Raw genomic sequence first — 13,451 nt, forward strand, 5'->3', positions numbered from 1 at the left:
CTAACTTCGTTCTTCTCAAAATCCTACGTGGAAATTTTGAATCACTCCCAATTTTTTTATAGCAACTTACTTGGTAAGTCCCCTGCTTATAACTAAGTTTTCAGGGCTATATTATCAAATATGATGCCATATCAACCCGCACAAGTAGCGGAGTTGGCTTGGGCTGTGTGTTTGCTCCCCATTGGTCATGGGTTCAACTCCGAGGCTCGAGTTTGCCTAATGCACGTAGTTTGTGGGTGATTGCGTGCATCCCTAAGGGATTAGTTTTGCCTTTGCTTGCCCCTTTTAGGCCCCAACTTGACAGTAAGCAAGACCAAGGCAAGGCAAGGCAAATTGGGTGTTGGGTGGAGTTGTGGGGATACCCTTGAGCCAACAAAAATAATAATAAAATGATGCCATGTCAACATGCCTTTTGCCAATGTGTCCAAAAAAAGGTTAGACCAATAGTCGTGAAAAAGGGAGACCCATACGTATGCAACTGATGTGGCATCATATGATTGGTTGCTTTTTATGACTAAGGGAAGCATTTCATTGAATTATGGATAGTCATCATCACCAATAACAACTTTAAAGTCACAACTATTAATATAATGTTATAAAAAAAATTAGACATTAAATTAATAACAAGTATGGGTATTAAATTAACATCTTCTATCACAACTATTAGAATAGAATGCCCCCGAAGTACTAGATCCTCTCCCCTAATCCACACAATATGATTTCTTGGGTCCAATATAAATGTTTCTAGTGATAAATTTCCTAAACCTATTAAAAAGTTAAGAGCTACTAACTTTTAACATTACATTAATGTTAAAAATTGAGAAATTTACATACCATACTTTTTTTTTCTTTTTTTGGAAAAGTGTGCCTTAATATCTAAATATGAAAATCAGTCCGTATCACGGAGAAAGCAAAATAAATTCAAGCATACATAAGCTGAACCTTCGACACCGAGTTAATTCTTCGCCTATATTGTCGACGGAAGCCTAATATCAGCATTCGAGACCTGGTTAGACTACAATGGAGTACAGAAAGATCAAAGATCAGGTGCCATTGTTTTACCCTTTTTCAAATTGTCATTTTTGTCGCTATGTTCTATTGTTTACGCTGCAAAATCCTATGTGGGTCAGTAGCTATAATTCTTTTTATTGAAAACTATCATTTGGGTGCTAAATTTGTGGTTTTTAACAATCCAAAGCACTTGTTTTTTATCTGGTCCATTTTCAAAGTTTCAATGCAGTATGCCTGTTGTGTAACCGTGTTTTACAGAGATCTTTTGTCGGAAAATATTGTTTTTCTATTTTCTCTGTGGAAGTTTGCTGAGCAGTCTGCTTTGAGATGCTCTAAGCATTTTTAGGTGCAAATAGATCCAAAAACTTTAGTTCTATTGCTTATTCGCAATGCAGAATTGTGCTCTGAGCATTCTTTTTAAATTCCCAGGGAACCCAATTCCATGCTTTTGCCTACAGAAATTTGCTATGGGGTACGAGGATTTGAGGCATGCTTGTAGATCCCAGGGTTTTGATGACTAAATTACGTATTTAGCTAAATGGTTAATGTGCATCTTCTCAATTCAATATACTAAAGGTGTTAATTCTTTTCATTCTCCATTGGAGGATCGTCTTCTGCAGGGCAATTATTGATTAAGCTTGAGATTTAAAAATTTCGCACCGCAACCATTTTGTGCATCGTGAAATTCTAAAGCAATTAAGATAACCCTTTTTAATGAATCAGTTTTAAACTTTTTTTGGCTTGGTAAATAGATAACACATATTCCTTGGTCTTTTAGTGCATGGGAGATGCTTGGCTTAGAAGTATGGAGTGCATCAGCATTTTTTATTGCACAGAAAGCACGTCATCTTTATTGCTGGACAATGAGAATTTTTTTTTGCTTTTCACAAGAGAGTGTAGTGTGTATATTCGAAAGTGGTGTAGACATCTCTACTCTTATAGACGGATCTATATGAAAGCACTTGGAGAAACAGCCCAAGAAAGCAGAAAGCACAAACACAAATCAAGAAACACATTTTTTCCTAACTATCTGTTATGTGCATATAGGATCCCCCCTTCAGGCCCAAGTCCCCCTGTCCCTGAAACTTTTTCCCTTTGTCCCCACGTCCCCGAAGCCCGTCCCCCCGTCTCCCCGTCCGCAACGGCCGTGGAACAATGAGATTCTATCCTGATAAAAATTCTTAACTGGTATGTATCCACTGTTAAGTATCCAATACACCAGAGTTGTAGTTCCTCATATAGAAAAGTACTGCCATGTCTGGGCCATATTGAAATAGTAATTATCTCATCAACATCCAATCAGCACCTAGAATGTCTGCTTACAGCGTGTAAAAAACTGTCCAAATCTAGATTTTGGACAAACCATTTATATCTTTATAATATATTCTCATTTTTATTATGAATAGAGATTGAGATCCGTTAGAGACTTTAATAGTGCAGAAGTTATACATTTGATTCAAGAATTGAGAACATTATTATCAAATTGAATTTTAAATATGAGCAATATAAGACTTTTCAGGGTAGGATTAAAATGCTCTAGCAAAGTAAGATGGATTTTAAGGATAATAGCATTAACCTAAATAAAATGAAAACCTAGAAAACAAAGAAGAGCACTAGAGTTCAAAATTGCACCACTGTCAGATAAATGTATCTCCTACAGCCATTTGTCATTATAATGAAAAATAACACATTGGAATTGTAGCTCTTAAAGGATATTCCGAGAAATAAGCATATAAGTTTTAACATCTTGAGCAGACGTAAATACAATAACCTGCTGCATGTATTGCTTTCTAAATGTATGTCTGTGTTTAGTTGTAAATTTTATATGGGCATATCCACTACTGTAGTGGGACTTTGAAAAGCTGCCATGTAAATATCTGTATTGTAGTATTCTTTACATGCACATCTACCTTTTGCCATTTGTTTCATCTACTCCATGAGAGTCTTGATATTCTCCAGGATAAAATCTGGATTTCCTTGTGTACTGAATATATGTGTATGCATTGGAAAAGTCAGTTTTTACTGATCTGAGATATTCATTTTATAATAGTATTCTCAAAAGATACTAAATGCTGGATGTAGTTGAATTTATTATTTGACAGTGCTTCTATTTGTCTTAAGTCTGAAAATAGTATTATAATTGTCAAGTACTTTTCTTTGGCCATTGAAAATGTCTCTGTACAATTCTGCTTCCTGGAAACAAGAGACACTCTGTAAATGTGAAGCCCCCAAAGAGTTCTAGGTCTTAGTTGATTATACTTTACCTTTGGAATCATGAGCATATGTAGTATCTTATGATTTGTAAACCCACTAGTCACTGAACCAAACATGGTTGTTTTGCATAAAGGAGTGAATTTCATAACGGTTGCCTTTGCTATCTCAGGATAAGGAGGAGAATGTAGCAGATATCGAAGATGCACACCCTAAATCTGGCTCTGGTGGTATGTTAATGCTGGGCTGAAACTCCTGTAGAAGCTCATAGCTGCCAGCAACCTTTTTCTATGTTGGCAATATTTTTCAAAGGATAGTCTTAGATATAGGAGCTTGGTACTAAAGACTATATTCAATATATGTATGTTTGTACATGTTCAGCAGGTATTGTAGATAAGCCAAAAATTGGCATTCAAGAAGGATCAGAATGGAAACGCAAGTAAGCCATTTGAATTAGCAATTCTACTGATTTCATGTTTTTATTATTGCTAACTAACCTTTTTGTTTCTGTTTATGAAAGTTCAGGTCTCTTGTGACAATTGCATTGACTGTGCTTACTAGTTCACAAGGGATCCTTATTGCATGGTCAAAACGAGCTGGAAAGTATGACTACAGTATCACAACGGCAAATTTTTTGGTGGGCATACAATGTGATTGTGATGTTGTATACACGAAAAGATTTTCCCTTTGATTGAATTGTTTGTTTCCAGTACATTGATTCTACTCAGTTATTACTGCAGATTGAAATGTATCTATCATTTATAGTTGGACATTTATTTTGTTTAATGATATGGATATTCATTTTGTTTGCTGAGATATTGAATATTTACGTCAATAAAACTATATATTTTGCAGGTGGAGACACTAAAGTGTGCATTATCATTGATTGCTCTCACTCGAACATGGGAAAGAGAAGGCATCACAGAGGATAACAAGTAATATTGACAGGCCTGTTTGACTGGTAATTTCTTAAAGTGATGTTTATTTGGATGAGGTACAATTAACAAATAAGATAGTGAACAATGCCAAGTAAGACAGATTATTTTGTCAAACATGTTCTCAAGTCCTGTGAATATAACCCCAAAGTAGCCATAACAAACAATTAATAACCCTCAGTCTCACAGAAAACAAAAAAGACAAACAACCGAATCAGTGTTTCACCAGAATATGCCCCCGGGCCTGGGTGATGTCCTTGTTGGTCAGGTGACTTGGAGATTTGGAAGGGACACCGCTCTTTTGGACTGGACAGACTGCTTCATTTGGTGCATGAAAATAAAAAGGTAACTTTTTAATGGATAAAATTGTTAAAAACCTTGAAAAATTTAAAAGGTGGAGGATTATCCATTGCTAATCCAGCACATTGCCAAAGTTCGGATAAATATTTGTAGTCCCTGGAACCCTATCTCTACATCCTAACAATTGATTGACACAACTCGAGGTTTGAAAGTCTCTGAAAATGCTTTAAAACTCCACCTGGAGCACCAGAAGTGGCAGAAAGAAACACATAAATCTTTGATTCCCTTGTTATTTGTTTCCCTTGGGTGCTTCCTTGTGTTAAGTTCTTCCAAAATTCTGTGGTCAAAATAGAAGAGATGGAGATATGATCTGAAAGTTGTATTTTATCTGCTATAGCGTGTTTTAAAGATGCACCACACTTATCAATTTCGGTGTGTACATCCTCCTCAATGTAAGCATGCTATATAAGTGGATGAGGGGTTACGTAGTGAAGAGATATGTCTTCCCACGTGGGAAGACACATCTCTTCCCTACGTACCTCTCACCGCAGTATATAAGCTAGTCACCGTTTACTTACCCGATCGGAAGGAGTGCAACTTGTTTGAGAATCGCTTTACCACCCGATACCATGAACGGTGTAACCGTTGGTCAAACGTGATAAGTTAACTTTGGTTTTATTTATCATTAGTTAACTTTAACATATTAGTATATGTAATCAAATATATATATATATATATCGGAAGCATGAAATAGTACGACCGACGTTACAAAATTAACACTCCCTCTTAACTAGGGAGGACACATTTCATGTTAGAGAAAACATCACAATTCATCCATTGATTGTGAAGAGAGGAGATATCACACCATAGTGATATTCAGAGATATGGTTCAACAATGAATATCAAGTCTCATGATACTCACCATAACTCATAGTTATCAAGTAAGGTATGTGCACTGGCATCAAGTCACATGATGCCTACCATACTGATAATGATTTCATGGCATGTCCACGAATATTATGTTCATAATATTCACCATGAAGATCTCTATCATAATTATGGTTTATTTAATGATATCAACCAACAGATATCTACCATAATGTCTTAGAGATATATATACTATCATGACATGTCCACAGATATCAAGTCACATGATATCCATCAAGATGGTTAAACTGATAATTGTAAAATCGTCACCTTACAATATCAATTTCAATTTGAAACAAGTGTTCATTATTGAAAAGTCGTCACCCTTCAATAATGTTCACAGAAGGCCCAACAGTCATGGAGTCACACACATGACAAATAAAAGAGTTTACACACTAAACATCTTTAAATATATTAGTATATCAGAATAAATGAGACTCTGTCTCAAAATTAAATAACATTTTCAACCATACCAAGTTTATCTCTAAAGTGTTCAATCTTGATCCTGGAGAGAGGCTTGGTAAGAACGTCTGCAATCTGATCACCTGTGCTAATATAATTCAGTTGGATCACATTCCTTTCCACCATATCTCGAACATAGTGATAAGGAATCTCAATGTGTTTAGACCTGTCATGAAATACTGGATTCATTGAAAGCTTGATGCAACTCTGATTGTCACAGTAGATGACAGTAGGATTTAAGCGCTGACCAAACAGTCCTGCAAGCAATTTCTGGAGCCATACAACTTCTCTTTCTCCCATGGAGGCTGCAACGTATTCAACTTCTGTAGAACTCTGAGCAACTGAAGACTGTTTTCTACATATCCATGAGATCATTCCTGATCCTAAACTGAAGCAACATCCTGATGTGCTTTTCCTGTCAACTATGCTTCCAGCCCAATCAGAATCAGTGAATCCATGTAGGTCAAGTTCTACATGTTTATATTTCAAACCAAAACCAATAGTTCCTCGAAGATATCTCAGAATTTGCTTTGCAGCAACAAGATGTATTTCCCTGGGTTCACACATGAACTGACTTAGTGCATTTACATCATAACATATATCAAGTCTTGTGTTTACCAAATACATCAGAGATCCAATAATCTGTCTGTAGAGTGTAGGATCTGCAAACTCTGATTCTGCAGCTGTTTCCTTTAGCTTGTGCAAATTTGTCTCCATAGGTGTGGTCATGGATCTACAATCCAACATTCTAAATCTCTTGAGTATATCAATGGTGTATTTTCCTTGATTAAGGATTATACCATCTGCCTGCTACAAAACTTCCAATCCAAGGAAGTAGTGAAGAATTCCTAAATCTTTCATATCAAACTCAGAGGCTAATTCTTTCTTACATCGAGAAATACAATTATGCTCTCCTGTGATTAGTAGATCATCAACATAAAGAATAAGAATTAATAATTCACCATTGATTACCTTGTAGTAGAGATTTGGATTTGCTTCATTCTTGAAAAACCCCATTTCCAAGAGATAGTGATCAATTCTTTCATACCATGCTCTGGGGGCCTGTTTGAGTCCATAAAGAGCTTTCTTTAATCTGCAGACATGTGATTCAGCCTTATGAATCACAAAACCTTCAGGTTGATCCAAATAAACTTCTTCTTCAATCTTACCATTCAGAAAAATAGTCATGACATCCATTTGATGGACTTTCCATCCTTTAGATGCCGCAATAGCCAAAACTTCTCGGATAGAAGTGTATCTGGCAACAGGAGCAAATGTCTCTTCATAGTCAATACCTTCTTTTTGTGAGAAACCTCTTGCAACAAACCTTGCTTTGTGCTTCTCAATGCTGCCATCTGCTGCATGTTTGATTTTGAAGAGCCATTTAGAAGATACCACATATTTGCCTTTAGGCCTAGGCACAATATCCCAGACATCATTTTTCAAAATTGACTGATACTCTTCTGACATAGCATCTTTCCAAACTTGATGCTTGAGCGCATCTCCAACATAGAAAGGTTCTGCATCAATGATCTCACTCATCAAGGCAGTATAACTGGAAAATAGGTTATGTCTCTTACTTTCTCTGAAGGTCCCCTCTGGAGCAGCATAATTTTCAGCTTCTTCAAGCATCTTTTTAGCCCAAAGTGGTCTCTTCCTAGTTTCGGGATAATTTTCTTCTAAAGGTAAGCCTTGAACTTCATGCTCGGCATCTTCAGGTGTCTCCCTCTGAATCTTAGGGGTGGAATCCTCATCCAAGCTTGTAGGAGGATCTTGGTGTTCTAATTCATTAGAGCTTTTGGACCTCCTGAATGCTATGTCGTCCTGAAAGATGACATTTCTGCTTAGTTCAATTCGTCTTTGACCAAGTATGTATATTCTGTAGGCTTTAGAGGTTTCAGTGTACCCAACAAATACTCCTTTCTTTCCAGAAGGTTCTAACTTTGACCTCTTTTCTTTGGGGACATGAATATAGACTGGACACCCAAAGATCCGGAAATGACTTATGTTAGGTTTGTTGCCAGTAAAGGCTTCTTCAGGGGTTTTATTGTCAAGAAGAGAATGAGGACATCTATTTTGAATGTACACAGCTGTCCTAGATGCTTCAGCCCAAAATGAGGTTTCTATATTTTGGTCAAACAACATAGCCCTAGTAGCTTCTACTATAGTCCTATTCTTTCTTTCAGCTACCCCATTTTGTTGTGGGTTATAAGGTACAGTTAACTCCCTCTTAATCCCAACATTTATACAATAATCTTTAAACATATCAGAAGTGTATGCCCCCCCATTGTCTGTTCTTAAGGTTATGATTTTCTTACCTGTCATATTTTTTGCAAGAGCTTTGAATTCCTTAAATTTAGAAAGGATTTCTTCAGACTCTTTGTACCTCAGAAAATATATCCAGGTCTTCCTAGAATAATCATCTACAAATACTACATAATATAAAAATCCCCCTAATGAGGGTACAGACATAGGTCCACATAAATCAGAATGAACTAATTCTAATTCATTTTTGGATTTACTGTTGCTAGAATTAAAAGACCCTTTAGTATTCTTTCCCAAGGCACACCCTTTGCAGGGTCCTTTAGATTTTTGACTTAGCTTGGGTAAGCCGATCACCATTTTCTCTATCTTAGGTAGGGCATGGAAATGAAGGTGCCCTAATCTTTTGTGCCAAAGTTCATTTGAATCTGTAGTCTCATGAATCAAGGCTAGAGGTGGAGTGGTGCAAAGTCTGTAGAGGCTCCCTTGTCTTACTCCAATGGTGTGGGCTTTCTTGATGGTGGAGTTCTCTGGCCAAGCAAGTACCTTTCCTTCCATAAACGTTAATCTGTAACTCTTATCTTCAAGTGCAGAAACTGAGACAAGGTTTTTCTTTATACCAGGTACAAATAGAACTCCATTCAGCTGTAGGGATATGCCTGACTTTAGGTTGATATTGCAGGTTCCTATTCCCATAACTGGATAATTTGAGTCATCACCAATTGTCACTTCTTCATTTGAACTTTCCACAAGTGTATCTATGTGCTCACGAAATCTAGTGATGTGTCGAGATACTTCGCTGTCAATCACCCATGTGTTGAAACTGGAGGTTACTTGACTAGAGAGGGCTGAGTAGAAGACTAGCTTCTCGGAATTACTCCCTTTCTTAATTTCTACCATTGAAGCTTGTTGTTTGATCTTGTCTGGACACTTCATTGCATAGTGCCCATATTGGTCACATTTGAAACATTGTACTTCATAAATGTCTCTCTTCTTCTTTGAAGACCTCTTCCCATTTGAGCTGTTGTCCCTCTTTCTCTTAAAGTTCTTCTCCTTTCCTTTCTTGTGGGAATTAGAGTTTAGAACTTGAATGTCTTCATTACCATTGTTTTGTTTTATTCCTCTTGTGACAAGCTGAGATTCCTCTTGAATGCAATCGGTTTTCAATCTATCAAACTTAGGAAATTTAGAACGAGCATTGATTCCTTGAATGAATGATTCCCATGAGGTAGGAAGTCCATTTAGGGCCATCATAGCAAGTTCTTTGTTGTCTACTAGATGTCCAATAGTGGATAGTTGATCCCTAAGCTCAACGATCCTCAAGAAATAGGATGTAACTGTTTCTCCTTTATTCATCTTTATATGGTGTAGTTGATTCTTTAGAGTGAGAGCCCTGCTAGTGTTGTTGATTTCATAAATGTCAGCTAGTGCTTTTAACATCTGAAAAGCCGTCTCATATTTAGAAATAACTGGTACAATGTGGTCTCTTACTGAATCCACAATTATCTTAAGGGCCTTCTCACTGTCCTTGCTCCACTAAATTTTCTCTATATCATCAGAGGGTTCAGGAATTTCACTTTTGACATGATAGTCAATTTTATTTTCTTTCAAAACAAGCATGATCCTAAATTTCCAAGATACAAAATTTGATCCTCCATCTAATCTATCTTCAAACCTAACTCCGGTTGCCATTAGGATTATGGGAATGTGATCTTAGTAAGAGCCTAGTGAAAGTTTATGAGATCGTTGCAAAATTTCAATATGATCTTCCTTAACTTCGCTCTGATACCATGTTAAGTTCTTTCAAAATTCTGTGATCAAAATAGAAGAGATGGAGATATGATCCGAAAGTTGTATTTTATCTGCTATAGCGTGTTTTAAAGATGCACCACACTTATCAATTTCGGTGTGTACATCCTCCTCAATGTAAGCATGCTATATAAGTGGATGAGGGGTTACGTAGTGAAGAGATATGTCTTCCCATGTGGGAAGACACGTCTCTTCCCTACGTGCCTCTCACCACAGTATATAAACTAGTCACCGTTTACATACCCGATCGAAAGGAGTGCAACTTGTTTGAGAATCGCTTTACCACGTGATACCATGAACGGTGTAACCGTTGGTCAAATGCGATAAGTTAACTTTGGTTTTATTTATCATTAGTTAACGTTAACATATTAGTATATGTAATCAAATTAATATATATATATCGGAAGCATGAAATAGTACGATCGACGTTACAAAATTAACACCTTGTTTGCCACAAAGTCAGTAATGACTAACCTGGGCTGAAAGGTTTCATTCAAGTTGTCTATTTCCTTATGTAATATTCTTAGCTTGCTTCAATCTCATAAAATATTTGTTGAAAAAGTGCAGTTTCTTGTGCTCCTTAAATAGCACTTGTTGATCTTCAATTTTATCAGCTGATAGGGTCTTACTGTGAGCCTACAAGTCCAAAAACTGCTGGTTGCTTTGTCTCATGCTGGGTAATTTTTTTCAATTGCTGGATTTTTACTTTCCAGCAGATGAGCTAAGAAAATTTATATGAAAAGACATATCTCAATCCAGCAGATAGGAAGATGAATACATTTCTAACAAAAATACTAGGCATGAGCATCTGATACTATATATTCGATTCATATGTCTCTTGGTTTTTCATCATAATTTTAAAGTGAACCACATCAGAATTGCTGATAATTTAGGAAAAGGCTACAATATTATTGGAAACTTCCAGTGTGATGATCTCATAATTTAATAACTGGAAGATTCAGTATATTTTCATTAGTTACCATGCCATAATTAGGCATGGGTGTCTTAAATTTCTATTGCTAGCTCCCACAAATATACCATGAAATATAAACTCCTATAAAACCAATCTTTTGCATTAAGGTCTGGAGTAATTAGTCCCATCAAATTGTTTCAGTATTATGTGATTTTGTTTTAGATCGATAAATATTTGTAGCACTTCATTTAATCATCACAGACCATGAAGGCTTTCTGCTATGTTAAGATGAATGATAATAGTGAGTATAGTGGTGATAATGTGAGAGGCAAAGCAGAGTATTATATGCTTACGTGGTCATGTATGCTGTATGCACTGGCTGGGTTGCTCCTGCCAAGGTCGGCAGCCAGATGGTCTGGTGTGGGAGCTTTATGCAGCTTGTCATATGGGATTCATTGGGCTTCCATTTCAAAGGGACCAGGTGCTGCTTTTCTGCCAAGTATATTTCTCATTTTATGATTTCAATTTCAATAAAATGCCTGCATCATCGAATTTGCCCCTTCTATCTGAAAATTCATCATTCTGATATGCAATCCTACAAATTGTAAGGACTTTGGATTTGCAGCTTTAATGTGTTTTCCCATACTTGTTTCCTTCATTTCATGCCATAGATTTGTAACTGTAAGTTATGATAGTTTTTGTGTCCACGAGGTTATCAGATTGCACTAGTAATCTACTCATAGTGATTGATACATACTTTCTACATGATTGTAATTGCAAAGCACCTGGTTGCAGTTAACATTGGATTGCTTGCTTTTCAGGACTGCAAAAACTCTCAAGTTGCTTTTCACGTCTGTTGAGTTTTTAGGTCGGATAGGAACGTCTGCATGGGTTTAGTTAAACGAATGTAAATGTTTGGAAAGAGTTCAAGTGGTTGGAGTTATTCTATTTTGCATTTCACATTTAAAGATTAATGTGAAAGTCTTTATTTAGCTATTTAGTGTAATAAAGTGTAGATAATCACTGATGATTTAGACTTATCTTCCAACTCATCTTTTATAAGAGATAAGGGTTATGCTTAGAAGATTAGATTTTAGTTGAATTGTATGATAGATGAATATTTGCTGAGTATGGGCTTCAGAAAAAATAAAGTAGATTCTAATCTGTATTACAGAGTTGTTGAGTCTGATTTGCTTATTTTGGTACTCTACGTAGATGACTTTTTCAGTACAGGAGTAGAGCACCTCGTTACAGGGTGCAAAGTAAATTTTTCTGCTGAGTTTGAGATGGACATCAGCTTGATGCATTAGTTTTTGGGTTTAGAGGTTTGGCAAAAACTGGAAGAGATTTTCCTTGCGTAGAGTAAGTATGCAGTAGAAATACTGAGGTGATTCCTGATGGAGGATTGGAAAACTATGACCGCACCCTATGATCACTAATCTAAAAAAGTTAGTGTTGTGACCTTTTCACACATCGCCCCATTGCAAATGGGGACCCTTCTTTTTGCTGAATAAACCAAGTGTTTTGCAATTTGTGTCGTCTCCTGACCCTGAGGAATGAGTTATAAGGTCTTGTTGGTATAGATCCTGGCCTTTGGAAGTAATAAAGTGACTAAGTAGGGAAGGATTCTTAAGGAATATACCGCCTAGACAGGATACTGTCTTAATATTGTCATCAAGTCGAGAATTAGGGTTTTAATGTATTGAGAAATGCATTGTGCTTATTGCTTTATCCTTCAAACTTTGCATTTTGCTAACTATGAACTTGATTGATACTTGTACTTTACAATGTTTCCTTGTCTTTTTTCAAGTACATTACGGGGAGCAAGACTTTGGATGTTGAGAGGAGGACATTGTTGAGTGGGTGATATCATCGTCCAAGGAAGAGATTGCAATAATAGAACAAAGAATGCACAGTCAAAGGAATGGAATGATGGACATTGGGCTAAGTGTCAAGATCACCTTGAGAACTGATATAAGGGAATGAAAGAGAAGCAGCCAAATTTTGGCCAAGTTTGGAAGCAAGTATTGTCTATTTTAGGGTTTTTATCCTTTAGACTTAAAAAGGAAGTCTGTAACTTTGAGCATGGTGAAATTTGAGGCTAAGTATATCAAAGGAGAATCCTTCAAGGAAGCCACCAATGAAATTTGAGCATTTTCTGAGAACTTTCTATTTTTAGCAGTGTTTATTTTTAGAAAGTTTCATTCTGTCCCCGATTGACCTAATTTCGAGTTTGAACCAAACTTTCTGTTTCAAAGGGCCTACCAATAAAATTTGAGAGTTTTTTGAGAACTTTCTATTTTTAGAAAGTTTCACAGTGGGGCCCTGATTGGCCTAATTTTGCGTTTGGACAAAACTTTGTATTTTTAACAGTTTCATGAGAACGTTGACTGTAAGTGGAGCAGATATCTAGATTCAAGTCTGGTAGAACAAAGATGAAATGCAGAGCGTAAAAAAGTGAGTGCAAAAGGAAAAATCCTCCTCCAGGTTAGGAGTGGAAATTCTCATTGAAGGAGGAATTTGGTGAAAACGAAAAATCCTCCTCCAGCCTAAAAGTGCACTTAGAAGTGGAAGTTCGCATTGAAGGAGGAATTTAAGAAAAGGAAAAATCCTCCTCTAGC

General features: G+C 36.5%; 1 protein-coding gene across 8 annotated transcripts in view; it reads left to right on the forward strand.

Moving 5' to 3' along the window:
* Positions 1 to 890: 890 nt before the first annotated feature.
* The window catches only part of LOC131071965 (CMP-sialic acid transporter 4), a 51,155-nt gene continuing 38,594 nt past the window's right edge, over positions 891 to 13,451 (forward strand). For 2 of the 8 annotated variants that reach the window (XM_059221077.1, XM_059221091.1), the window contains exons 1-6: positions 891 to 1,047; positions 3,395 to 3,452; positions 3,604 to 3,661; positions 3,748 to 3,859; positions 4,078 to 4,157; positions 11,237 to 11,311. In XM_059221077.1, the coding sequence (XP_059077060.1) occupies positions 1,021 to 1,047; positions 3,395 to 3,452; positions 3,604 to 3,661; positions 3,748 to 3,859; positions 4,078 to 4,157; positions 11,237 to 11,311 (410 nt within the window). In that variant the 5' untranslated portion in view covers positions 891 to 1,020. The other 6 variants (XM_059221084.1, XM_059221087.1, XM_059221079.1 and 3 more) reach the window with 5 other exon arrangements.

Source organism: Cryptomeria japonica, chromosome 1 (assembly GCF_030272615.1).
Source record: "Cryptomeria japonica chromosome 1, Sugi_1.0, whole genome shotgun sequence".
In the NCBI taxonomy this organism is placed as follows: Eukaryota; Viridiplantae; Streptophyta; class Pinopsida; order Cupressales; family Cupressaceae; genus Cryptomeria; species Cryptomeria japonica.